This window comes from Thunnus albacares, chromosome 20 (assembly GCF_914725855.1).
Source record: "Thunnus albacares chromosome 20, fThuAlb1.1, whole genome shotgun sequence".
NCBI classification, from domain to species: domain Eukaryota; kingdom Metazoa; phylum Chordata; class Actinopteri; order Scombriformes; family Scombridae; genus Thunnus; species Thunnus albacares.
Window position 1 is genome coordinate 23,217,995 of NC_058125.1, and position 27,855 is coordinate 23,245,849.

The 27,855-nt window shown below is 40.2% G+C and overlaps 1 protein-coding gene across 1 annotated transcript in view; it reads left to right on the top strand.

The window, feature by feature from the left end:
• The window catches only part of myo1d (myosin 1D), a 111,288-nt gene extending 83,433 nt beyond the window's left edge, over positions 1-27,855 (top strand). Inside the window, exon 22 of the mRNA XM_044337466.1 lies at positions 23,774-27,855. Coding sequence (XP_044193401.1) covers positions 23,774-23,930 — 157 coding nt within the window. The 3' untranslated portion in view covers positions 23,931-27,855. The remainder of the gene's footprint in view (positions 1-23,773) is intronic.

Consider the following 27,855-nt stretch of genomic DNA (forward strand, 5'->3'; position numbering starts at 1 on the left):
TCCACAGGATTTTATGGTCTCTATAGCTAATTTAAACTCCCCTAATGTGGATCGATGGATAAAAATACAGTTTTATTAACAAGATGTAGTCTGCAGCCATGCTAGCGGCCCTGTGAGGTTGCACTTAAGCACAGCTAGACTAACTTGATAACACACTCACAATGACAATGCCAACAAGCTGATGATTAACAGGTATAAAATCTGATCTTGGAAGCATTCTAATATTTTCTAACTAGCATGGAAAGGCAAACCATGTGAGCTGATGGGACTTTCATTCGTTTTGCAGATATGAGGTTTAAAAAAGGTCATTAAAAAAGTACTGAACAAATTAAAATGAACTTATGGAGGCACAATTTCAAAATTATTACAAGGGGAACCAATGTTTTATGAATATCCATCCATAACATGCAACATTTTATTCAAATGTCAACCTCGTGATGGCGCTAGAAGGAAAGTTAATGTATTACCAAAGTCATTAGGATTTATCCTCTGGGGATAATGAATATATGTACAATATTTTATGAGAATCCATCCTATAGTTGTTGAGATATTTAAGTCCGAACCAAAGAGTCATGTCGCTAGCGTGGCAATAAAGCTATATTTAGACTTAAAGAGAGATATGTTGGGAACATGTTTGCTTGATCCTCAGCTCTGCACAGCTCCACCCATCTTTGCCAAAATTTAGATTTTCTGACTCTAGTTAAAAAAAATAAAAATCCGAGCTTCAGATCATACCTTCAATGATATCTAGGTGGCATCACAGTTGTGTCCATGTTTGTCTACAATCTATGTTTTACACTGTGTAGCAGTAGGAGAAAATATCAACAATCAATCTTGTAATAAACTGTGGAAGATTTCTACCAAAACATTGTTGAAAATCAGATCAGGAAATAGAAAAAAAGAAGTAATTTGTGTTGATATTTGACCTTTCTAGTTAATTTGGCCACTTGTGCTGCTGTGGATTTTTTTTTAGATCGCTGACAACCCTTCTCATCTCACTGATTATTGAATTGATTCCTCCACAATAGTCTGGGCACATGTATTGATTTGTGTGTTCATGTTTGTCTCTTTTTTGTTTATGTATGATTGTGTGTGTGTGTGTGTGTGTGTGTGTGAGAGAGAGAGGGACAGAGAGAGAACTCGTGCATGCAGACAGATGTGCTTGCATCTGCTTATCTTGCTCTGTGTGTGTGTGTGTGTGTGTGTGTGTGCAGCTTTACCCGTGTGTGTCGGGGAGGTGAGCACGTGCTCCATCATTGCCATTCTGTGATGGTATCTCGTTTCATTGTGGGACCCATTTCTTTATAGGTGTTGGGCTGAGAAAGGCCTCCGCTGGGCCTCATGTAATGACCCTCCATGTGCTTTGCATGCCGACTCATCCATCACCGTGAAACACTGACAGAACAAAAGGACACACACCGGCATGTACAAATACACGAGTGTGTGACTGTATTTATATTCATGTGTGTGTCTGCAGGAGAAGTAATTCCTGAGAGCACGCTGCTGTATCTGTACGCTGTATGATATTTTGCATGCTGAGTCCCAACACTGCAGCTCCCTGTAGATGTGGCTTTAACCTTTATCTCTCCTTCAACATGCTGCACAGTGCACAATATGCACAATAGCGAGTAGGGAGCAGGGCAGCTTACAGCAGCAACAAAGCAACACTTTATCCTCCTCAAAGTGACAGCGAGGCCAAAACAGAATGACACCGCCTCTGGGAATAAACCCTCTTCATGTCAGAGCTGCGTCTGGATACTTGAGTTTCCATGAGGCATGATTTTTGTTTTTGACAGTTTCCAAATCTGCTTGGCATTAATCTGTTTTGGTTTTTTTTTGCATGATATTATGAATTTTTGATTTTGCTGAGTTACTGAAGTGGGTTTATTATTATTATTTTTTAGATAATGTTAAAGCTGCCACATTTCAGATATCTTTCTCTTAAAAAAAACAAAAACTTATCAATACTACAGCAAGTTGCCTCAAACTGAAGTGATTCGGAGATTTCAGTTTGGCAGACATAAGAAGATAACCCTCTTATCAGCTATGACGCACCAGTTGTCTAGAGAAATTCAGAAATACTTTGTTCTTATTTTGCATAAAAAAGAAGGGGGGGATTAGATTCCCATGCCTCCAGCATCCCCCCCCCCCCCCCTCTCTCCCTCTATCCTCCTTTGCCCCTCTCCCTCTTTTCATGCCTTTTTTTTCCTGCTTCCTATTTTTGACTCCATCCCCTTTTGTACTGATCTCAGTCTCATACGAACCCCTCGTGGCGCCCCCCCCTTCTACTTCCTCACCTCTCTCTCTCTCACTCCCTCTCTCTCTCAATCTTCCTCTTTCCCCCCTACTTTCTTCATTTCTGGAGAGGAGGCAATGAAATATTTAAGGCTGTGCTGCTGTTGAGGCCTATTTTTAGATGAGACAGAGCCACCCCCCCCCCCCCTCCACCCCTCCACCCCCACCCTTTCCTCCCTGTCTCTCTCTTGTGTGTTTTGTGTGTTGACATGCACCCCACGCGGCAGCAGCAGCAGCAGCAGCAGCAGCGACTGCAGCACTCCCACCATCATCAGCTGCCAGGATAGCAGAGCAGACATTCATGCATTTGTCATACACTAAACTATCTGCAAAATCAATAAGAGATTCAGGCAATCCAAAAAAACTGTACGCTCCACCCTTTTCTATTGATTACAGTAAATTCTGAAAAGCGAGAGGAGGATTATATTAAAGATAGAGCTTTATTCCCAGTCGACCCAGATTTTTTTGAAGTATGTTTGATCATGATTTCTCCCGGTTTTCTAATCTGTTCCTCTTTTAATTCGCTGTTCATGCAAACTCGATCGTTCTTCCATGTTCATCTGTTCATTTAGGCTCATCTGCATTTCCACATCACTAATTACATCAGTGCATCAACAGATTGATGTCTCTCTCACCACTCTAGTGCAGTGAAAGCTGTTTCCATTCGCTCATCACAGTACGTCCGGTCTGGTTGCGTCTACTTTGACGTTTTTTCCGTCGCTTTTTAAGCTACTGTCAAAGAAAACTCAACACTTCCTGGCCGGTTGTTTCATAATGAAAACCTTCTAGTGGCTAAAAAGGCTTTTGAAGTGAAATATGTGCTGGAAGTTGTTTTTTTATTGACAGTAGCTTAAAACTGATCAAAAAAACGGCAAAGTAGAAGCGACTGGAAATAGAGAGCAGAGCAGTAGAGTAGTGAGTTTGACACAAATCTGTCATTGTACAATGTTTTTTTTACCAAGTCTTGATTTGTTTGTGCCAGTCATATCTCCAGCAAATATGTCAGTTCAATTTTCTTTGAGAATTTACAGAAATTTTTCACTTTTCTACCCATTTTATGCCAAAAATTCTTCCTCTTTTTTATTTTTTCTCTCTTTTTATCTACCAAATTTAATTTTTTTCTTATTTACCACTCATACACACTCAGGACTGTCTATTATAATACGAACACAAACTGCAGCTGCCACATCCCATGAATTTATTTGGGGTTTTAAAGATCTGTATTTTTTTTTTATTTGACGTTTATTTCACCTGGCAAGTCTTGTCAATGTCTGAGACGTTCTTTGCAGGGGAGCCTCGGCCGAGACAGAAGCATAAATGTTACAAACAAAACAGTATAAAACCAGACAAACAGACAAAGCCAGACTAAAAGGTAATTTACCATAAAATTTACAGTTATTTTAAATTTAGCCAGAATTATAAGCTTCCTTAATTTAATTTCCTTCTTCAGACTATTCCAAGTGGATGGACCAGAAAACATTAACCTTTCCCGTCTCTGTGCAAACCATTCAGAACAAAAACAATAGATATAAGCTTCGGGATCTGAGATAGTGGTCGCCAAATGCAGAATGAGTGTTATTGGTTTACAGAGATTGGATGAAAAGTTAGAAAGTTTTCTTAAAATTGTAGATGTCTGCCGTAGTGACATTGCTTGACCTTGTTTCTTTGTCATCAATCTTGTTTGAACTGGTGTCCAAACATCAGATAATTAACACTGTGAGGACTCGTTTTTCTTTCAGATGGCCTCAAAAAACGAGCATATCGACCCGGGGTTAGGCGCTTTTAAAGGTTTTCAGGTCGAGTCACAGGATTTAATTACAACATTGAGCGTGATAGAGTTGAATAAAGCCGTGACAGCATTATCAGTCATCATTAACAGTTGCCAGTTTAACTCTGAAGTCAAACAGGGAAAATTAATATCTTTTAAACAACTGCTGCGCCCTTGAACAGGATGTTTAACCTCATATTGCTGCAGCGGAGCAGCTCAGTGAGCCTCAGAAGACAACCGAAGTTGAATAGAATACTGAATAGATTTCAGGTGTATTAAACGATATTTATAACTGCATCTCCTGAATGTCTTTTACTTCTTTACGTTTCTAGCGGCTTGTTTCTCAGTCAGTGCTGCGGCGTCACACACTTCCACTCTGCCTCACACTTTGCCCGCTGAGATCAGAACGTAAAAATAGCTTTGTGTTTAATTATTCATCCACATCCTGGATTATAACAGGTAGGAAACTGCAGTTTAAAGATTCCGCTCCGTCAAACGCAACATATCACACTCAGGCAAAAATATCCTGGTTACTTACAAGTGAGAAAATAATATTTTGGCAGGTGAAAGTGACGTTAGATGTGTTCAGATCATGTTTTGCAGCACATTTTCTCTCTCTCTCTTACTGTCTCTCTGTGTGTATGTGCGTCACTCATGACCTAATGACAAAGTTGCCCCATGACCGATTCTTGTAAATCCCTGATTCACATAATCTCCGCTGTCTTTGTGTCACTGTACTTCCTGTGTTGTGTAAGCAGCTGGAATTGGTTTCTTAGAAAAGCACAGTGGATTGTTTCTGTGGCAACAGCTTGCTTTTTGCTTCACCCACTGCGACCACCGCTGTCAGTGTCCACAGTGACTAATGAAAAACCTTGTGCGGTAGATTGATTGTGTGTGTGTATATGTGTGGTGTGTGTGTGTGTGTGGGGTGGGGGGGGGGGGGGCAGGGGAGTCATTGACAGGACTTCATTAAACCGAGCCTTCTGTCCTCTCCGGGAGTGTCGGTGCTGCGAGGAGATTGATGTTTTTAGTGCTGCAATGATTAGTCAATTAATTGATTAGTCGATAGAAAATTGAAGAGCAATTTTAAAATGTTCAATACCAGTACCAAATACTAAAACTGCACTTTTTTTTCCATACTTTGAGAAATATAAACATTTCTTTCTACAAAAACCTTTTTTTTATTTAACAAAAAGGTCACATTTTTCAAATCTTAAATCAGGTCTAATCACAAGCAGCCGTACAGAAACTTAAATGAAACGGTTAAACATCGGCAGGATTTTGATTTAAATCAGGAAATTTCATTAAAGAATAAATAAACAACACGGAGAACCTTACCAGACATTTGATGCCGGCTTTTATTACTTGCCAGATCCTCATTCCAGTTGTCAACAAAAAGATTCAAAATCCAGCTGCAATCTGATAATTAATGTAAGTTATTCACTAAGCAAAAATGCTAAAACATTTGCAGGATTTGCTGATTTTTCTCAAGAAACAACAACCACAGTTTGAACTTGAAGCCAGTGTGAAATTACCTTAAAGTGCAATACCACCGACGGCCACTAGATGCTGGATCCAACAAAATCCCTGCTCCAACTGACTCCCATTCAAAAAGCATCAACTTCTCTCTAGAAATACTAAGTCAATATTCTTTTTCAAAGAGTCATTAAGATCTCAATCACTAAATTCAGGTCCTCTAATAAGTGTCCCGGTGGTCATTATGGAAATTATTGCCCTTTTAATAAGATTTGAAGACTTAAAGTAGCTCTGATATCTGCTGTGTGGGTGTTGATTGACAGCTGTGATTGACAGCTGGCTCACCTGCTGCTCTCGTCGACTCCGGGACTTAATGTTAATTGATTAAGATACCTGCCCTGTTAGCACTATTTAGCTAAAATAGCTAACGTAGGCAGCGGGGCGTGAAAGGCAACACCCACCTTGTCTCCAAACAGAAAAGACGGCGCTGACAATGAGCAGCATCTCTGGGCTTCAAACAGGCTCCGATGCAAACCGACGGGTGACGTCACATCTCGTTATGTCCGTCTTTATACAGTCTATGACTTTTTAGCATTGTAGATTCAATATCTTTGGATTTTGAACTGTTGGTCGGACAAAACAAGCAATTAAAGAAATATCACCTTGGATTCTGGGAAAATTTGCTCACAAGAAGTTAAAAGACTAAAAAAAATCTGAAAAATAAACAGAAGTTTGAGTAGCAGAATTATTTTTTTCTTGTTTTTTTTACTCCAGTAATCTTTTTGCGACATGTCAGATTCATCTTGTGACCTCCTGGAGGATCCCGACCCCCCAGGTTGGCAACCGCTAAAATGATTGTTGGTTGCAGCCTTAGATGATTTATTCTAGAGTTTATGGCCTCCAGTGAGCGTCCTCCTCCTCTTCTCTTCCTCCCTCCTCCCTCCCCCCTCCCTCTAAACTGTCTCAATGACAGCTGGTTATAGATTTACTTCCTTCATATCTGTCTTCAAGACTAGTTACTCCCATTCATACTTTCTTTCTTTTCTTACTCTCTTGTAACCTCTACCACCACCATTTGTCCTTCTCTGTCTCCTGCCTACTCGCTCTCATTCTGTCTCCCTCTCCTTCACCCCCCACCCTCCTCCTCCTCACCCACCCAACAGTATGAGTCAGCAGTAGCATGCAGCGCACAGCCCTTTATTGATCTGTCAGAGCGATGTGGTCATATTCTTTTACTGCCCTTGCTGCTGCTCCCTTCCCTAAAGACTTGAACGTTTAGCCTCCTCCTGTCTACTTTTGACACAGCAGAAGGGATTTGGGGAAGTGCTAAGCTGAACTGCTTGAGGGAGGAGGAGGGAGGGGGGGGGCAGAAGGTGAAACACAGAAAGTATTAGTGAGAGAGTGTAAGGAATAGTGAGATCAAGGTGGAAGGAAAGAGACCGCAAGGGGATGCAGAATGGAAAAACTAAAAGGCGGAGGATACGGAGATAAGATATCGAGGGCGTTGAGTATGAAAAAGAAGTACGGTTGTATCGATCCACTAAACTCAAATCTGATTTATACATTTATTCACGTGTTCTCGGTTCAGGTAACCTATCAGGAAGCACATTAGTCTGCAATAGTGAGCCGCTGTCATCAGACTCACTGCAGACATGTTGGCGTCAACGTGCTTTATTCATTATTTTCCTTTTCACTGTGTTGTAATTGACAAAGATGGATGTTTTAATCATATTAGCTCAGTAAGGTTTTATCAACTTCCTCTATTTACATGTTGAATTTTAAGTATTTTTTGCAGATTTTAGCTCCTTGACTATAAATCATACACTTGACATTTTTTGTGGACTGTTTTTCAAATGTGCAGTTATAGATTTATTTTCCATGCATTTATGTCACTGTTACATAATTTCTGTGAGGTGGATGTAGTGCAAACTTATCAGCACTTAAAGAATAATTAAATTCTTAATCCACTTTTTGAAGTGAGTAAATAATATGTACAGTCACTGCACAGAGACATATTATACTATCAGTTGATTCTGATCACATATAAAAGGTTCATTGTAACTGGATTTCGTTTGGTCTTTTCCATAGAAAATCAAATCATTCTTATCTACATCGCCGTCTCTTCCACACAAGCACAAGGCGATGTCATGTCTGCTCATATCCGTCCTCTCTGTCAAGACAAACAGAAATTGTGGATATTCATGTAACAGATACCTTTTCTGGATTATTTAGGTAGATACTAATGTAAATATTTGAGAGAATTTTCTGGCTAATTCTACATCAGCTGATATTCTTTTTTTTTTTACATAAAAACATACTTTAAAGAAATGTTTTCAGTTGATGAATTGATTTTTTTTAAAGAATTATGACCAAATTTCATTTTTTTTGAACAGTTGAAAAAATAACCTGTCAGTGCTTTCTGGGAGTAAAATCTATGTAACGGTGACACTTTTTCTAAATTATCTCATAAATATCGTTGCAATTTCTTGTTATAGAAATATACATCAATACAGATATATATGCAATAAGCTAATATCGGCTGATATATCTAGTCTCTGGTGGTCATACAGAGTCATAGTTACTCTAATTAGGGTACTAATTAGTAAAGAGATTGCAAGATTGAGATGTAGAGTGTGCAAGAACAGGAGTAGTAGTAACGTTAGTAGCAGTTTAAAGTATTTTAATACAGTTTTTAGTTATTGGATGGGGCATTTTTAGCTTAAAGACAGTTAAATTTCTCTTTGACTGCACAACAGTAATGCAAACTTGTCAAAAATGAAAACAGACCTGATGTTCAGTGTGATGAATAACTCAACTCAAATAAATGAGATTTTCTTTTTGTGCACAAATGAACCGAAACCAGTGTTTGACTGAAACAGGAGGAAAATATATACAAATATCTGAAACACAGCAGCTTGGTTTGTAAAATGGTTCATTGTAGATGTGATTTGTAGTTAAATGGGCTTAAAACACACAACACTACGGGTCTGATCGGTTAATTAAAACAAAGACATTCATTCACGTTGTTTTTCATTTCACAGGAATCAGATCTGTTGAATATTGTGTTGAATATTTAAGAACAAAAACCTGCTGTTAAATAAATGTGCCAAATTGTATTTTCTGTCGTATCTAGAGATGGCAGTAACATCATTTATAATAGTGAGATAAAAGGAGGATGAGAGAGAGAGAGAGAGAGAGAGAGAGAGAGAGTAGCCGAGAGAAGTGATAAGACAGAGAGGGAGAGAGAATGAGAGAGAAAGCCAAACTGCTTTTGTCTTCCTCGCCAAGGTCACCCTTTCTGCTGAATCAAATATATTTCAGACTGATAGAAGTGGGCTTCTCTCTTCTCCTCTTTCCCTCCATCCCTCCTTCTCTATTTCCTCTTTCTCCATCCATCACCCGCCGCACAACCGCTCTCTTCCCCCCTTCTCTCTCCCCCCTCTTGTTTTTCACTTCACATTCCACTTCTCCTCCTCCTCCTCCTCCACCTCCTCCTCCCTATTTCTCTCCCTCCTTTCTGGGGCGCTGCGGATGCAGTTCCCATGGTAACCATTGGATCCATGTTTGTCTGATACGTATGTGATCCATTAATAACCCTGCTGGCTGGAGATAATAACGGTACATCCAGTCCCAGACCGCAGAGAGAGGAATAGAGAGGCAGAGAGAGACGCTCGAACAAAACCAAATAGTATAAAAGAGGATAAATAGACGAGGAAAATAAAGACGAGAGAGAGAAAGAAAGATACAAAAGAGGATGGAGAGACAGGAGGGTTATGTGTCAGAGGAAATCAGCAAGTTACTTTTTTTGTTACAAGTCAAAAGTGTCTTTGTCATCGAGCACCGAAATCTGCACTGAATATCCGATCAGATTCATAATCATCTTTACTGATTCTTTGATCGGATAGTTCCTGACTAAATCAATATTCTTCCACTTTTATTTAGGAAAAGTTCTTGTACAGATGTCTGTTTTGAGAACTTAAAAAAAATGTTGAAAACCTTTATATTTCTTTAAAAAAAATGCATCAAAACAGTGTCATTTTGATGTTGAAACTCAGGTATCGTATAGACAAAAGTCATTTATTTTCTTGGTGCAAACCTTGTGCAGCTCTCTGTTTATTCAGGATCATCTATCTGCATAGTCGTTATATGACTTACAGTTTGCAAAGTGAAATTGCATGCAAGTTCACAAATTCTCTCACACACATAAAAGAGACTCACACACACACACACACACACTCAGAGTCATTGTTATGTGGGCCAGTGGGGAGTCCTGCTCGTCTCATTGGCACAGTGCTGCAGCCTGAGGGAGGAGACTGGCTGGGTGGAGTGATGGATGGCAAGTGGCCAGGCTAGAGTGTGTTTGTGTTTTTGTATGTGTGTGTGTGTGTGTGTGTGTGTGCTTGTTTGTGACTGAAAGGGAGTGTTGATAATACAGAAAGGTGTAAAAACGTACAGTACGTGTCAGAGGTTGTGTATGAATGAAAGAAAAGTGTGTGACTGTGCGAGTTGGTCTGACCTACTTTTCCACTGCAGCCAGCCCCCAAATCATTGCCAAAAACCTCTCTGTCTCTGCCGGGGTTTTTTTTTTTTTCTCTCTCTCTCTCTCTCACACACAAGGACAAATACACACAGTTGATAATAGTACTGTACCACGTTGTGTTTTCATTATGAAGCAGAAGCACAGAAACTGGAACGAGCACAAAAGGCAACTGGCTCAAACATACATGAACCAGTTAAAGGGGACATATCATGCTTTTTGTGATTTTCTGTCATTTATACACTGTTATAATATCGGATATCTATGGTAAACAAAGACAAATGTCCGAAACTTGAGGTGAACATATGTAAAAATGCTCCCCGAAAGTCAAAAGCCTCGTGATGACGTCAGATCGTTTGCACGTACATACGAATGGCCGTCCGTGGGATTCAGATTCATGTACAGACGTATTTGAGAAGTTTATATTCCGAGTAAAGAATGAGCAGAATCTGACTACTAATGTTTGTTTACGTAGCCGAGAGGCAGCTTCAGGAAGTTTAAGCGATCAGAATCAGAACGGGCTCATTGACTGAAGGCCCGAGGAGCTAAAACTGAGGCTGAGCTAACGGGGGCTGCATAAAGGGTCAGTTTAAGATAAATATTTCTGATTTCTCTTACCAGTAAATCATGCAAAGATATTCCAGTAGAGCCCCAGAATATAAATATGAACCTGGGAACGTGCATGATACGTCTTAAGCTTCTCAAATATGAGGATATATCATCTTTGCATTCAGGTTTTGTGAAACAAAACAAACAATCTGCAGACATCACCTTGAGCTTCTTGAACTCTTCTATAAATATAAACTAGACAATTAATTGATTAATTAAAACAAAAGAGTGTTAAAACAGAAACGCTCTGCATCTGCAACTGTTCTGAAGATCATTACATTCTCCAACGTTGCAATAATACATAAAATCTCCTGATACGTGTGAACAAAACGGCACAGATGTAATTAGCTCTGACCCTCAGACATACGCAGCACTCAGGGACGGATTTATTAAGCCTCCATTCAAACGCTTTCTAATGGGAAAAGAGATAAAAGTGTCGCCGGATTTACTAAAGTTCACGCTGTTTTGCGAGGATCAGTTTTGCATGGAAAAATTCTCTGCCTCTGAAGTTTAATTGCCGCCTCAGTAAATTATCGGGGAACGCCTTTACTTCATTAACGATCATCTCTATTTAAGGATCACTGTGATTTATTTTTTTTTAATTCCAGCGGGTTGATCTGAGACAAATCCCGCTACTGAACTTTGCCTTTTAGGCTCCCCGTCAAATGCAAAACGCGTCTAAACACAGTTCCAGTCCTTGATTACATAATTACTTTCTGCCGTAGTAAATCAGACTCTTAATTACTAACAGATTGCGAATGCAAATTGAATGATGGCTCAGTGCAAATTTTCTCTCTGCACTTTCATGCACATGAATTTGGCCCCTCGTTGTTTTTGTAACACTTACATCATTAAATTTAAACTTTATTTTGCATAAATAATTAAACATGACATGAAAATTACTGTTTTTTTGCATACAAACAAACATACATGTACAGTATATTGTGTTATTGTAGCCGTAGTCAAAGTAGTTTTTGTTTAGTCGCTTCTTAAATGGTCAAATGTGTTTTGAGAGGATTTACAGATTTATTTGTCTTATATGACGATAAACTGAATATCTTTGGGTTTGGGACTGTTTCTTCTCTGTTTATTTGTTTTTTTCACTGTTTTCTGACATCTCATAGAACAAATCATTAATCAATTAGTAGATAAAAATTACCGGCAGATTAACTGATAATGAAAATGAATTTTAGTGACAGCAATGTTAGAATTCTGTCCATTACTTACAGTATAACTTTATAGCAACATTTGCTATAAATAAATGTAGATCCCAATTATGTTATTATGGCAATTTCCACACAAAATAGATCTGTTTCCTGCTCAAATGAGCCACAAGAGGAAGCAAAAATTCAGCTGCTATTTGAGGTAATTTGCTACAAAATCCTCCAGCTCCTCTGTCCATAAATCGTCTGTGTATGTAATAATTTATGTAGCTGAGTTACTGTTATCCTATCACAAATCAGTCATTTTTACCCTCAGATTGATAATCCTCCTGATTTTTGCTTCCAAATGCTGCAAGTTCATGACGTTGATTAAGAATAGTGGCATCTTTTTTGCTCCAATTCAACCAGTATGTATATAAAATAGTCAAAATGGGAAGGGATATACCGTACGTACATCTGTTGCGCAACATATCAGTGTGAGCTATATTCAATCTGCTTCTTGGCCGCTCAGTAGCAGTTCAGCCTGTTCTGCAGAGATTGGAGTGCCTCAGTATTCCCGCAGGAGTTTCCTCTCTCTCTTGTACAGTATATAATGTATGCACTTACTGTACTCTCTTACTGTCACTTCACATAAAAGCATTACTTAAGTGCTATACTGTTGAGATGTGATATTTTATAGACTCCATGTCTTCAGTGACCTCCACATTTACCCCCCCAACCCCCCAAACACACATGTTCCACCCAGCAACAGCACCATCTCCCACTGTCAGGCCAATTATGATTAGCCTCAGCACACTCTCTCATCCCTCCTCATCCTCCTTCACCTCCTCTATGTATTCTTCTATCACCCTTTCCATCTCACGGTCATGTCGCCTCCCTTTTCTTCTCCCCACCTGCCATTAACGTCCCCGCTCTAACGTCTTTTCATCATACGTCTTTTTCATTCCATCTCCGCGACCCTTTATCCCTTCATCTCGTCCTCCCTTTCGATACTTAAATCTCATTCGTTGTACCTCGCGCTCCTTTTCCCTTCCTACGTCCTTCCGTTTTATCCGTTAACCTTTCATCCTTCCGTACGTCACGTCCAGCCCCGAGCAAATCAACTCCTACTGACCCGGGGGTCGCTCGCACAAAGACAGTCATACAAAACCGTTTACATCAAATAAAGCACAAAAGAGTTCAGAAACCATTACAGAATGACCTTAAAGGGATAATGTAGTTAGTTTAGTCATTTCAAAAATCTCCTAAAGTTTTATTTTTCTCTTAAGGAAATAAGAAATGATGATACATGCAACAAACCTTTCTGATTCCTCAATATATTAATATATCTCAGTAAAATCACATTATTTTTAAACTATAAGACATGGCCGAAAGAGCTTTCAGTTCAATGTACAAAATACTGTTTATGCACAAGGACATTTTTTACTTCACAAATTCAGTGATGAGTGAATGACTAAGAGGAAAATAAACCAGTTTACAGAAGGTTACGGAGGACAATTATGTTGATTCATTGTTTATTATTAGTGCTGAGATAGTTTGAAGATTCAGTTGCTCACTTTTTGAGCCTAAAATGAACCTTTTAACACTCTCACTCCTGGAGAATGTATATTTTTAATCTTTTAGTTGTAAACTTTGTACCTGGATTGTTTTTATGACAGCGTTCTTTAAAAAAAAGACCACAAAGACAGAAAAGACAAGTATAATTTACTGATACATATGTCACATGTTCATATAACTTTCATAGCAGTCGTGCATAGTGAGTGGTGAAAGGTTTTAATTGATCTCTTTTAAACCGTCTAACTCACTTTAAACTATGAGATCAAATGTTACGCCAGCATCACTCTGTTAGATGATGTAATTCTGTGCGACCGGTCCCTGAGGGAGATTCATTTTAAACCTTCCTACCACTGAATGGAAAACGAGTCAGAAGATGAAAAACAGATGAACCTTTGATAGATGTATTGATCGCCTTTAATGAACAGAATCGGAGGCGTCGCCACTTGAAGAGAGAGCAGTCTCTCCTCAGTAATGAGCCACCAATCGAGGCTGCCTGTCTTTCTTTCTTTTTTTTTTTTTTCTGTTTTGACTCACCGTGTGCCAGCTTATTGATTCACCTAATGTGTTTTTAAGCCAACTCCATTGAGCGTTAAGACGGTGGAGAGTCCGTCTGAGAGGCCAAAAAGATGCAGCTGATGAGTGAGTAATGTTAAAGATTAGCGCTCTCACGGTATAGAGAAGAACAATGAGAGTGACGGCACAGTGTTGACCTCCCACACACACACACACACACACATGCTTGTTTAACCCTCCTGCTGCGCAGCTATAATAGCTCTGCAGTGGGAGATAGCCTTCACCATCTGTGGAGCATCTACGGTATCCCCCGGAGACGGAGGCCTTTGCTTTGTACATTTCCGGTTCTGTTTCATCTCCTGCTGATTCCTTAAATAGAGAGATGTAAAGGTGAGACGTGTGTCCTTTTTTTGTTTAACCGAAGCATCTGTGAATGCTGGACTCCTCTGAACAGCTTGCATGAGTAGCGGTTATTGATAGCTGTCATTCACCCGCTGTCCTGCGGGAATAAAGGGGAGTGTATCTCCAGATGCTATGTGGACAGCCTAGCAGTGGTCAGTCCACATGTTGCCGCCCACTCCTCCTTCTGTTCTCCTCAGGGTGCAGGAAGTGAGTCTGGACGCCACCTCAATGACAGCACCTCAACTGCATTATACTATTCACTAGTAGTGATGTTACCAACTGCTATCTGTAGAGCAGAGGTGCAACGATTAGATGATTAATCTGTTAGTTGCTAACTATTTTGATAATCATTTGATCATTTTGAGCCATTTTAAAGAACATTTACATCCAAATTCTCTTGTTTCAGCTTCTCAAATGTGAATATTTTCTGGTTTCTTTAGTCCTCCAGCTGTTGGTCGGGACAAAGAAGACATCCGAGGACGTCATCTTGGCCATTTGGGAAACGATGATCCTCATTTTTCACAATTTTCTGACATTTTATGGACCAAACAACTAATCGAAACAATTAACAGATTAATCAGCCCTACTATAGAGACTTCAACCCATTCTACTGTATTTTTTCATATAAATCAAAGAAGTTATAGAAAGAAAACTGTATCCTTATTATCTCAAAGGAAATTTGGTTTGTAGCCAGGCATTAAACACATAAATCACAGAGATCCTCCGATGACACCGAACAACAACAATCTGTGGTCAAACATATAAATCAATATAAGATATAAAAATACTACCATCAGTTAAGATGATAAAATCTACATCAACACTCATTAAACAATAAAAAGTCAATATAGTTTTAAAATATCACTGGAATACCCCTTTAAATAGAGTAAAAATATCTTCATCTAACCATCAAACACACTTCCACACATTATTTACAGGATTATAACCCCTGATTGAAATCATAGATTCGGGGCGTTTGTCTGATAATAATTATGTAGCTGCTGTGATCTCATCAGCGGTCCTCTGTTCAGAATCTCTCTCAGTTTTTCATCAGCTCTCCGCCAAACAATCAGAGCTGCTTGTTAGCGTTTTTCATCAGATAACACGGCTGTTGCTGAATCACTTTTATAAAAAAAAAAAGCTACGTTACGATAGTTTCCATTTTTAGAGATTTCAGAGAACTGGGAAATAAATGTATGAGATATTCATAATTTCACTCTTATGGATCGTTAAAGGGCATTTTATTCCAGACACATCAGGGGCCCTCGAGGGAGCCTGGGGGGAGGGGGGGGGGGGCCTTGATAATCAGGGTTTCTATTCCTACACTGCAGCAGCACCTCACATCTCGCTTACGGTGCACAAAGAAGCAGAAATAACTTCCGCATATTAAGAAGAAAGCTGTTCATGTATGATCCAGCTTCAAATGCAGCCTCCTGGGAGTTCTGGAGATGAACTCTCGCAACATTGTAAAGTCTAATGTGTCTTATAGGACTGTTATTAATATCGGTACAAGAATAGAACAGCGGCTCACGTGTTTTGAGCGTGATGTGATGAACCAGTAGGTTTACAGCTCCTGACCTTTCTCCTCCTTTTTTTTGTCTCGTGCAGAGGCCTGGAGCACGACTGATGCTCAGTTGCTGTACAAACCCCCCTTTGATGTAAGCCTCGCTCTGGCATCTTCACCTCTGAACTCCACTTCTCTGTGCACACTAAAGACTAACCCCTCTTTTCTTCCTTCCTGTTCTCTCTCTTTCTTTTTCCCCCTCTATACATATCTTTCATGAATACCGTTTTTGCTGCCAGTGCATTTTCACCCTGTTTTTTTTTTTTTTTTTTTTAATGACCTACTTAGTAATCTCTTTCCATATGAGTACAGCTCTTCTTCTACTGTAGCAGGAAGAAAAGATAACAACTGAGAAAAGGGGGAAAGCACCATGAAAGAGAGGCATAAAAAAAAAATGACAAAAGGAGAGATATCCATTCTCCGAATTTGCTACACTTTCACAGCTTAGTGAGTACGGCAGGCAAAGGCTGCATTATGTTACAATTGGATGCTATAAACCTGCTGAAATAACCCAAAAACGGTTGTTGCTGAAGGTTTTCAGTGCTGTATTTGATGAGTTCTTGGGGGTTTTTTTTTTATTCTTATGAGCATTTTATTCTCTGTTGTTGCAGCGGTTTTATCAAGCCGTACAAAAAAAAGTGCTGTTTGCAAACCAGGAGGAGAAACTGGAAATGTGAAAATGTGATGTAAATTACCTAGAAGCAAGGTAAGAGAGTCAAAAGTTTGAGGAATGAGTAGTATCATCAGAGGAGAAGAGACACCACTGTAAAAGCAGACATTACCTACTGGTGAAACTGGTTCTGACTTGTTAACCTTGACTTTTACTGATATAATATCTGCACTCTTGAGATATCCTCCCAGCTTTCTTTATGCACTTAGCTAAAGCATCTGTATCATATTGCAACTATCTCAGAAACATCAGCACGCCGACAAAGCTGCTTCAGTCCTGCGTCTCCCTCTGCATCTCTCTATTATTCATGTATCATCTGCAGTTGCAGTACTAGCAAAACTGCATAACTTTGGCTCAGTGATGCTAATTAAAGAAACCGCACTCAGAAAGCCTCTTAGGCAGTTTTCACACTTTAAACCAGTCCAAACCCCCGGCCACTGTAAACTGGGGCAGATGAGGCCATTTGTGTCGCATCTGTTCAAAGTTGTGAAGCTGCTTCGTATCGATTCCTTTGTTTCCTGATGATGTTTCTATCTGATTCACGTGCGCGTCTTTTGTGTGTTTGTGCATCTTTCCGTTTCCTCTCCCGCGGGATCGTAGCGCGAAGCACGTGAGGAGTGTGATGCAGCCATGTGAGACAGCGAGAAGAGTGTGACAGTGAGAGGAAGAGATGCTGTGTCAGGTCTAGTGTTAAATGCAAATCCATGTAGTCGAGTGGGCGGCTGCGAAGGAAGAGAGAAATACAGAAAAAGAGAGAGACAGGATACAGAAATGTGGGCTTTCAATAATAACTTCTCTATTCTCTACTACTGGATACAGATTTTCTCTTAGACAACATCTACATACTCCCACTGGCTCAGATTATGGAAAACAACAAAATATGTTACCGTAATTATGCAGATGACACACCGATTTACATAACCGTATCACCAGGGGACTGTGGTCCAATACAATCACTGAGTAAAGTGCATTGAACACATCAACGATTGGATGTGCCAGAATTTGCTTCCATTAAACAAAGATAAAAGTGAAGTAATTGTTTTTTGGAGCCAAGGAAAAACGATTAGAAGTCAGCGCGCAGCTTCAATCGATAATGTTAAAAACAACAAGCCAGAAACGGCCTCAGACCTGAATTTCAACAGCCACATTAAGACAATTACAATGTCGACCTACGATCACCTGAGGAATATATCAAGCAGTAAAAGGACTTATGTCTCAGCAGGATTTGGAAAAACTTCATTTATCTTCAGTAGATTCGACTACTTTCATTTTGTCTCACTCCAGTTCTCAGATCTTTACACCGGCTTCCTGATTTTTTTTAAAATACTGCTATTGATTTATAAAGCACTGAGCCAAAATACATTTCTGATCTGCTGCTACATTATGAACCATCAGGTCGTCTGGAACAGGTCTGCTTTCTGTCCCCCAGAGTCAAAACTAAACATGGAGAAGCAGCAGAGTTCAATTTTCATGCTCCACATATCTGGAACTACAGGTCTGCTGCAACTCTCAGTTCTTTTAAATCAAGACTTTTTCTGTTTACTGCTGCCTTTTTATTAAAAAGGCAGCACCGTCCCCAGGGCGCTGCTGTGGTTTAGGGTTAAGACACCGACTATAAACAACGTCCAAAGTTCAAATCTAGCCGGGGACCTTTGCTTCATCTGTCTTCCTGTCAGTAAAGGCGTAAAAAAAGCCCCCAAAAAGAGTAAATACAACCTCACAGAGTCGCTAGTGTGGCTTCAGACTCTTAGATGATATTTACCAGGCCGGTCACAAATTATTGTCAAATTAAGCCCAGTTCAGTTCATCTTATTAACATAAAATGCTGTTAATTGAGAGCTGGTGTTTTGATATGCGTTGCGGAGAGGAGTGGAGTGTTTAACCTGGTTGAAACTGCAAGCTTGTATTTATCCTGCAAGAACGCTGGAAATATTAGTTAAATATCCCGATGTTGTCGGCTCAGAAAAAAAGATCAGCGGTGTCACTTTTCTTCCGTTTAACCGGCACAAAACATCGGCGTGGCTCTGTAGTAAATATTTCCTTTCTGTCGCTGCTGTCAACTATGAAATAAAGGCAGAAGCTAAACAACACAACATTTTGATATAACCGTTTTGTTACCTTACCATAAAATAGCTGTGGGAGTTTTTCCTGAAATGTATAAATGTAATAATGTTTTCGCTCTCGTACTGAGCGGTTTGCAGCAAACACAGTCTACAAAGTGCTGTTTGATTGTCTGAAGATTGTATCTGATCCTGCTGTGACTGAAGAAATGCTGAGATTTTTGCAGTAAAGGATTCTGGAGGAAAAAAGCTTTCCATCAGTTATAAAGGCAGCATGGTTCTGTCTGCAGTGTGTGTGTGTGTGTGTGTGTGTGTGTGTGTGCTCCCCATGCTGTCTGACCTGCTCAACACACACACACACACACACACACATACAATACGTGTGTGCATGCTTTCTACTCACTCTCTGCATTTTCTCTCTTGATCTCAGTGTGGTCTCGCAAACTGAAATATTGATGTGAGGAGACTGTGGTTGGTCAATGCCGCCTCGGAGAGAGGGAGATCAGAGCTTAGTCTTCAACAGATCATCAGTATGGTTTCTATTCCTGCTCCCATATGCATCAACCCGCTGCAGAAAAGGCGTCTGACAGTTTCTACATTTTTTATTTGTGTGCATTTGGGTGTTTTGCTTGTGGATGACCTCTAGTGTGTCCACATATCCTTTTGTTCAGACTGGTCCTGCTCTATATATTATTCTCTTGGCACAGAGTCTTATTAATCACTGGTCTCAGATTTTCACTGTCTGGCTCTGTTTTGTAACACTTTTTTTTTTCTTAACTTAGTCATTTATCTTGCCTAATAACTAATTATGTTCCCCTGATACTGCTGCAAATATTTGCCTCCTGCTTTACCGTCTCCTTGATAATTGATTTAATGCCAAGAATAGAATCTCTAATTATAAGACAGAGAGAGTTGGACATTGAAGTGTAGTTGATGTTTATTGTAAGTGTTTTAAAGGCGACATATCATGCACATTTCCAGGTGTATATTTACATTCTGGGAATGTTTTTGCATGATTTACAGTTAAAAAAAAATCACTTTATTTATCTTGTATTGACCATTTATGCAGCCTCAGTCTGAAACAGACTGTTTTAGCTCCTTGCAGCTGAAGCTTTTGACTGTCAGGGAGCATTTTTACATACGTTCACCTCACGTTTTGGACCTTTAAGCATGTTTAACATAGAAATCCGACATTATAACATTATATAGATAACAGAAAATTACAAAAAAGCATGATTCTGCATGTCCACTATAAATAAAGTGGATAAATTTATGATGATCATGTATAAATATTATGCAGCATATTATAAAAACTTAGTTGAAGACGTGTTTAATCTTCAGTAATAACACAGTGAGTTCACTGACTTTATAAGAGCAGGAATCAGCATTAACATTTTAGCTCCTGCAGTAGCTGGTGTAATGAGCTGTGATTTTTTTTCCTAGTCTTAAATGACTGTCATCATAGTCAGAAGTGAAGAGAAGATCCAACTTTAATCACCTACTCAAAACTCTTGAGTCTTTATAGCAAGTCAGCTTTGCAGAGCGCTCCTCTCTCCTCCTCCTCCTCCTCCCCACCTGCAACGCTCATATATTTTTCAGCAGCAGAGAGCTTTGGGGGAGAGCCAGGTACACTATTAGAGGGATGACTCAGAAGTGGGACTGGATGGTTTCACAGACTGGAGGTAATCCTGGCTCCTCGACCTGAAAATAGCTCAGATCGTTCTCTTCTCTCGTTCTCATTCCGCAACACTTTATGCGTCCGTGGCCAGAGGCTTTATTTTTTCGGGGTTGTCCGTCTGTCCGTCCCCTTCTCATGAACATGATATCTCGAGGGAATTTCTTCAAATTTGGCACAAACGTCCACTTGGACTCAAGGATGAACTTATTAGATTTTAGTGGTCAGAGGTCAAGGTCGCTGTGACCTCATGTCCGTCTCCTTCTCGTGAACATGATATCTCAGGAACGCCTGGAGGGAATTTCATTACATCTGGCACGAACCTCCACTTTGGATTCAAGGATGAACTGATTAGATTTTGGTGGTCAAAGGTCAAAGGTCACTGTGACCTCACAAAGGGCCATAACTCAGGAATTCATACGCTAATTATGACAAAGCATCACGCAAATGTCTTAATAGGATAAAATGATGACATTTTATATCCAATAGGTCAAAGGTCAACTTCACTGTGACATCATAATGTTCTGCAAAAACACTTTTCTGGCCGTTATTCAGGAACAGAAGCAGAGATTGTGACCATATTTCACATTTACTAATCCTGTTTAGATCTTCTGTGTGTGAAACATCCATGTTTTAGAATAGCAGCATCCGTATCTGAAGCATCATCTGCTGTCATGGAAACAACTTTATGTTCTGACAGAATCAGCTTTATTGGCCAAACATGTGAACACATAGAAGCAAAATACACACAATACCTTTTATTAAATTCTTTCAGTCTTCACTACAAATATTATATGAGTCTGAACAGACTTGGATTTAAACTGCAGACAACTGCGAGGCAATATTTCTAGTCTCCACCTTTCAATACCCTTACTTTATAACTCTGTGCTTCCTGTTTATTCTGTCTCTGCACCTCTTACCCTTTCTCATCACCCTTGAACTCTGCAGCCTCCTCAACTTTTTCTTGAGCTTTCAAGATTTTTTTTTTTTATTTTCACTCCTATTTCACCTAAAATCCTGACCTCCTCTTATCCCTTCTCCTCTTATCCTCCATCCTTCCAAACAAAGAGATATACTTTTGGGAGCAACTGAGCTTGGACTCACATGGCATGAAGGGCAAAGACACACAAAGGGAACCGTGGGGCAGGGGGGGGGGGAGGAAAGAATTGATTTTCCAGTCGGAGAGGCCATCCAGTGAAGGACTAAGTCTGCCCTCGGGGGCTTTGACCGGCTCAGGCCAACTCGTGATGGGAAAGGCCAGCCAATGACCTTAAGACTCTTCTGATCATGTTTTTCTACTCAACGATGAAGTGTTTCGTCACCTTTTATTTGGAAGCCAGAGTGTTTTTTTTCCAAAGGCGAGCTTTGGTGCTGACAGATTAGAAAGGTGTTAAAGACCCCCAGTGGAAGCTTTGTTGCCATGTACTATATCTGTGTGTGTGTGTGTGTGTGTGTGTGTGTGTGTGTGTGTACATGCTATGTGAGCATAACCTTGTTTGCCCTTCACGAGTAGCACAGCGCAACATCCCCTCTGGCATTTCAAGCAAGACAGTGAGATGGAGAATTAATGGGATGAGAGAAAGAGACATATCACAACACACACAGAAACTCACACACACACACACACACACACACTGTACCGTTGGCTGGCAGCCATGACAGATGGGGGAGTTCAGTTCACGGGGGTTGCCATGGAAACCAGCATCAGTGTGCTACCCTGAGCTTCTGCGCTCTGCATAAGCCGAGAGAGAGAGAGAGAGAGAGAGAGAGAGAAGCACACACTTTGCAGAGGAGTGCGGCGTGGGCAGCACAAGCCTTTCACCGTTGTTTATGACTTATTGTTGTTGCGCAACAAGTCGGCGTTATCGGGTTCACGACTTGTCTTACACATGTTTAGATTCGAAGGACAGATAGGCGGCTTTGTGTCAGATCCGACGGTAACCGCGGATAATTGATTTGTTTATGAATAGTCAGTAACTGTGCCAGTGAGAAAGTGTGTCATCACTACTACTCAACTGTGTCTATTTATCATCCCCTCCTCTCCCTGAGCCCCCCCTTTACATTTACATTGAATTTCATCTTCCTCTCACTCCCCCCCCCCCCCTCCTCTACCAGAGAACGATTATCACACTCATCTTCTCATTCACCCTCACATTTACATTACATTACATTCAACCCCCCCCCCCCCTCTCTCTCTCTCTCTCTCTCCACGGCCTGCACAATTTACGCCTTTTTTTCCTCTCTTCTCGCTCTTTGATTCCCGTCATCGATCCTGTTTAAGAGCAAACGGGGCAAAGCACCCGTTCACGGCAGAAAGGGTCTAACGAGATGTGACAGCCACTAAAAGCCAATTCGCTGCTGCTCTCCAGTCCAGCAGTACCATATGGATCATTCCTTCAGCAGCGATGCGATGTGATTTCTTCTGTTATTCATCTTAATTTTCTTAGTCTGTGCGCTGAAACATGCGCGCATACACAATCCGTCCTGCGTGAGAGGAGGTTTTTCAGACCGTAAATTGTATTTGCTCTCATGCAAGGCATCGTGATACTACAACACCACAAACTCCACGACTATACCTTGTGAAACAGCGTCCTACTTTCCTACATACACTATACATATATATACTGCTACTTTACTTTACTTTTACTCCACCAATAAGAATCATAAAGACACATGTGTCCTGACAGGAGAACGAGAGCGATTCGCTGACATCTTTCTCACTTTTTCATGTTGCGCCACAGTCTGTAAACACCCACACAGTCCTGAGAAGAGGTTTAATCAGGCCAAATAAGTGAAAACACCTGTGTAGGTGGATCACGGGTATGTTGGGCTGTTTGTTTTGAACGCTTTCCGTTTGTCTGAGATCAACAAAAAAAATGTATCCTAACTCTCATCCACAGTCGCAAAATCATTCTCTCTTGTATATAATTATAATTGTGCATATAAGAGACTTGTGTCTGTATGATTAATGGCTCAATCATTAGTGTGTGTGTGTGTGTGTGTGTGTGTGTGTGTGTGTGTGTGTGTGTGTGTGTGTGTGTGTGTGTGTGTGTGTGTGTGTGTGTGTGTGTGTGTGTGTGTGTGTGGGAGTATGCATGTAAGAATGTGTACAGTAGTGGTGTGTATGTTGGGGTAAGAAGGTATTAGTGAGATCATTATGCTGTGTGTGAGAGTAAGTATGATTGATGAACGAAACAGCCCTCATACTTTTTTACTCTCTCTCTCTCTCTCACACACACACACACACACACACACACACACACACACACACACACACACAGGTCACTATTACTGTATGACAGAGTGTAATATGAAACCACTGAGGCAGGCTGCCTATATGTTAAATTATATCCGTACATGTTAATTTCCTGATGTTTGCTTTAGAGAAAGTGCAACTTTATACCTGCCAGCATCCAGTAACCTCTCTCTCTCTCTCTCTCTCTCTCTCTCTCTCTTTCTTCTTCTTCTGTTTCCCTTCCTGCAGTGAGAAGAGGAAGCTGCAGGTGAACATCACAAGTCCAATCCAGTGCAGCATGAACGGGAGGAAGTGCACGGTCATCGTCGAGCCCAAGATCAACCAATCGCAGCCAGACTTCACTAAGAGCCGATCCGGTTACATCCTGGCTGTTCCTGGAAACTAAAATGGGCCGATGATGAAAAAAAAAAAAAAAAAAACAGTGACATCGGATTTCACACCAAGCCGGAATGACGACGATGATGATGATTCACTTCTCGTGTTTTTGTTTTTTTTTTGCAGAGCTGCTGATAATGTGACAATGTAGATAGCAGCTCTGGAGGAGGATCGGGGTAATTGAATCCTCAGAAAATGCAAAGCCATGCCAAATTTGCCCTTGTTTTGTAGATTTCTATGCATTGTTACTATAAACAGAAAGTGTATAAAACGCCTACAAGCAAAAATGCTATTAATAACACAGGTTTAAATGCACTACAGGATAATCCACCAAAGTGGTGTTCGTTCTTTCTTTTTTTTTAAACCCAAATTTCAAATGATTTGCTTTGTGCAATATTTACTTTATCATAGATGGAATATTGTGGTAGTAAAGGTGAGAGGAGATTATGCAGCAAATGTTCTCAGAACCACTCGTGTTGCATAATAGGAAATAAAAACCCAAAAGCTTTGCAGGAATGTATAATCCCTGCAGCTCCCTGCGTCGGAGCCACATCAAAGATGATGTTCACGTATGACTCTGATTTTTCAAAGATATTCAAGCAGCTTTGATCATCTTCTTTAAAAACAGAAGAGGGGAAATAATAGCGATGATGACCTTGATGGAAGGTTTATCGTACACGGTAAATGAAAAGGAAACCGCAGCGTCCAATTTTTAGTTCATTTAAATGTTTACAGCAAGTGAGTCAGTCAGTGTCTGACACTCAAATCCCAAAACTAATCCATCGTTAGTTTGTTAGTCACAGGATGTTGAGTCGGATGTGTTGAGCATATCCTGAACATCTCACCCTGCTACATGCAAAAGCGTTAAAATCTATTAATTTAAATCTTATACTCTCTACTGCAATATCTGTACTTTTATAATATGCTTATATATATATATTAAAAGTTAGAATATATGTGAACAGCATCAGATTACATATGTTTATGCACAGCACTTATACTCCCTTTGGAGGATTTTATGACTAAACCTGAATAATAAGGCAAATATGAAGATTATAACCAAAGCATTACTTTTTTTCAAGAGTATTTTTTCATTTAAAGAGCAGTTAATATTATATCAAACTCAAGACTTAATGCTCTAGCTTAGTAACAGAGTGTTGCTGGCCAGTACTGTATAATCCCATGTGAACTCCAGCCCCTGAACATAGTCTCGTTTGTTGTCTTTGTGTCGGGTGAACAGCCTAATGACTTGTAGTGGTCTTTAGTCCTTTTCAATAGGCTGCTACTTGACAAATATCCCCTTCATCGGAGAGAAAGAGTGTGTGTGACTGTGGGTGTGTGTACTGTATGTGTGTTGAATAGCTCTTCTTCTTTGGCTCCGAGACTTGAGAGCCTGGCTAGTGGCCACAGCGAAGGACACGGGGGTGTGAAATCTGTAATCAGACTGCTGTCCTACTTTATCTCCCTTATCTAATGATGTTTGTATCAACGCTAGACTATTTCAAGACTCGGTTTTGTGTCTGATCTCAGCGTGGAAAGCCAAATCACAATAACCAAAATCATCAGCGCTTGACGACTCGGAGTTTGGTTCGTACTGTTCTTGCAAGAACGTCGGCCATGTTTAAAGTTTTCACTCTGTTTTTCATCATTGATATGTTAGCATATAACATTATATTTTCACACAAGCTCTTCACGATTGTGCGGCCGCAGCTTAAAGTTGAGTCCTTACGTTTACAATTCTACGACAGTGAGGCAAACATCTGTTGATATGATCAAAAGCTCAAGAACAACTTCATTTTATTGCCTTTTTGCATAGAACATCCACATCATTGGATATGGAAAGACTATAATGCTAAAATGTTTGTTATCTACTTAAACTCTCTTTCTGAAAATATGAGATTTTGATATAAGGGTCGTGTTGACAGCAAATGTCAAACCAACGTTGCATCACCTGTCTGACTCAGCTGTAATGTCTCAGTCATGTCTCGGTAAAGAATACTGACTGGCGGCTGAGGAGCGACAGCCCAAGGTTATGAATCGACGGCTCCCTCTGCGTCTGTCCTCGCTGAAGAGGCGTTCGTGTCAACTTTTACTTCAACAAGGAAGGCGAACTCGTTAGCAGTCACTCTACCCGCCGTCTCCTAATTGTGCCCGAGTGTTGTCTGAACGAGCCGTTTATCTTAATTAGTTTGTGAGTGCCCCCTGTCTTGTGATGAAGCAAATCTTCCACTCTACCTCGCAGCTTTGTGGTGGGTGACCTTGTCCCGGCGTTTGATAAGACACTTTGATGCAGGAAAGAGCTGTTTGGGGGGGAAAATGGTGCATTCGTAGTGGGGGATTAAGGAAGTGACATTGGTGGCGTTAATAGGTGCTTCTCAATGGAGCTCAGATGCAGGGTTCTGTGATGAGTGTGTGTGTGTGTGTGTGTGTGTGTGTGTGTGTGTGTGTGTGTGTGTGTGTGTGTGTGTGTGTGTGTGTGGGTATAACTCATAACACTGCAGCTCTCTCCATATCCTCCAGCATGGTAATCTCCCACAGGGCTTCTCCTCTCCTCTCCTCTCCTCCTCTCTGCTCTGCTATTCACCGCTCATCATTAGGATGGACTCCATGTCACGTCTCACTTCAGCACTTCTCTCTCTTTGCTTTTCTTAAGGCAAAAGGAGGAGTCGGTGAACAAAAGCCTCTCCTGGCCTCCTCTCCTTCCTCTACTCCCTCTGCTTTCTTCCCCCCCCCCCCCTCGCTCTCCATCCCCTCCTCCTTCCTTTTACACTTTCCTTCCTCTTGTGAAATCGCTCGGCTCATTGCCCGGTCGGGCTGATTTTACCGTCCTGCGGGGCAGCTAAGGTTCTCCTGTTTTTTTTTTTTTGTTGTTGTTGTCTTTTTCCCTCAGCCGACCTGTATCCAGGAGGCGAGGAAATAAAAAAGGAAACCACACCAACGACAAGACATGTTGAACAATAGGAATATCATGCAGCAACAACAACAAAATATGAGAGAACGCTTGAGTTTAACCAGAAATGTAAAATACTGTGGATCTAAAATCTATTAAAGGGTAACGCTGATGATATTCTTTATTTCTATTGTCAAAAAAATCCCTTAAAAAACAACAACAACAACAACAACAATGCATTAGTCGCTCTCTGTTGTTACAACATGCATCTCTTTGCCAGAGAGGAAAACATCTTCATTCATCTTTTTAGAGGATTTTTGGGAAGAAGAATATAGAAAATCGCCAGCCATGTCCTTTAATGTGCTCTGATTTGTTTATGATGTGCAAACCCAATCACCAATGATCACTTCTCCATTGTATTGATTATCTCTGCTATGGAATGAGGCTCTAATGGAAGCAGCTATACAGCAAGTGTAAAAAAATTAAAAAATAAAAATAAAAAATCACAGGCTTTTTCTAATTAATCACTCCTCTAGAGTTTAAAAGAATGTCAGATATGAATTTTAACAATAAGTGACTTGTGCCATTGTGTCCTTCCCTTCACTGTTCTCCATAGTGGGATCTGAACGACTACATTCCTCTAGTTGTCAGTGTGTTTTTTTTGTTCCAGACACATTTTACACAAGACATCATTATCAAGCCCGTCTGTTTTAGCCAAAGGGCAACAAATTCCATTTTCTCTTCCATAATTTATTCCGTCCTCTGAGGCTTTGAGCAAAGAAAAATCTGTATGTATATGTATACACCAGTCATTCAGTATGTGCCTAATTTTATATTAAGTTTATATTTTGCATATTTATGTAATATTTCAATATTACATACCATACATATACTGTAATATCCAGACCGAGTCTTAAGGGATCTTTTCACCATTATACTGTTTTGTGCAAATGCATTCTGTATAAATGCAAATTATGCATTCAGCAATGTTCCATGATGAAAGTTATTTCATTAATCATTTTATTAATAAATTTATTTGCTTCAA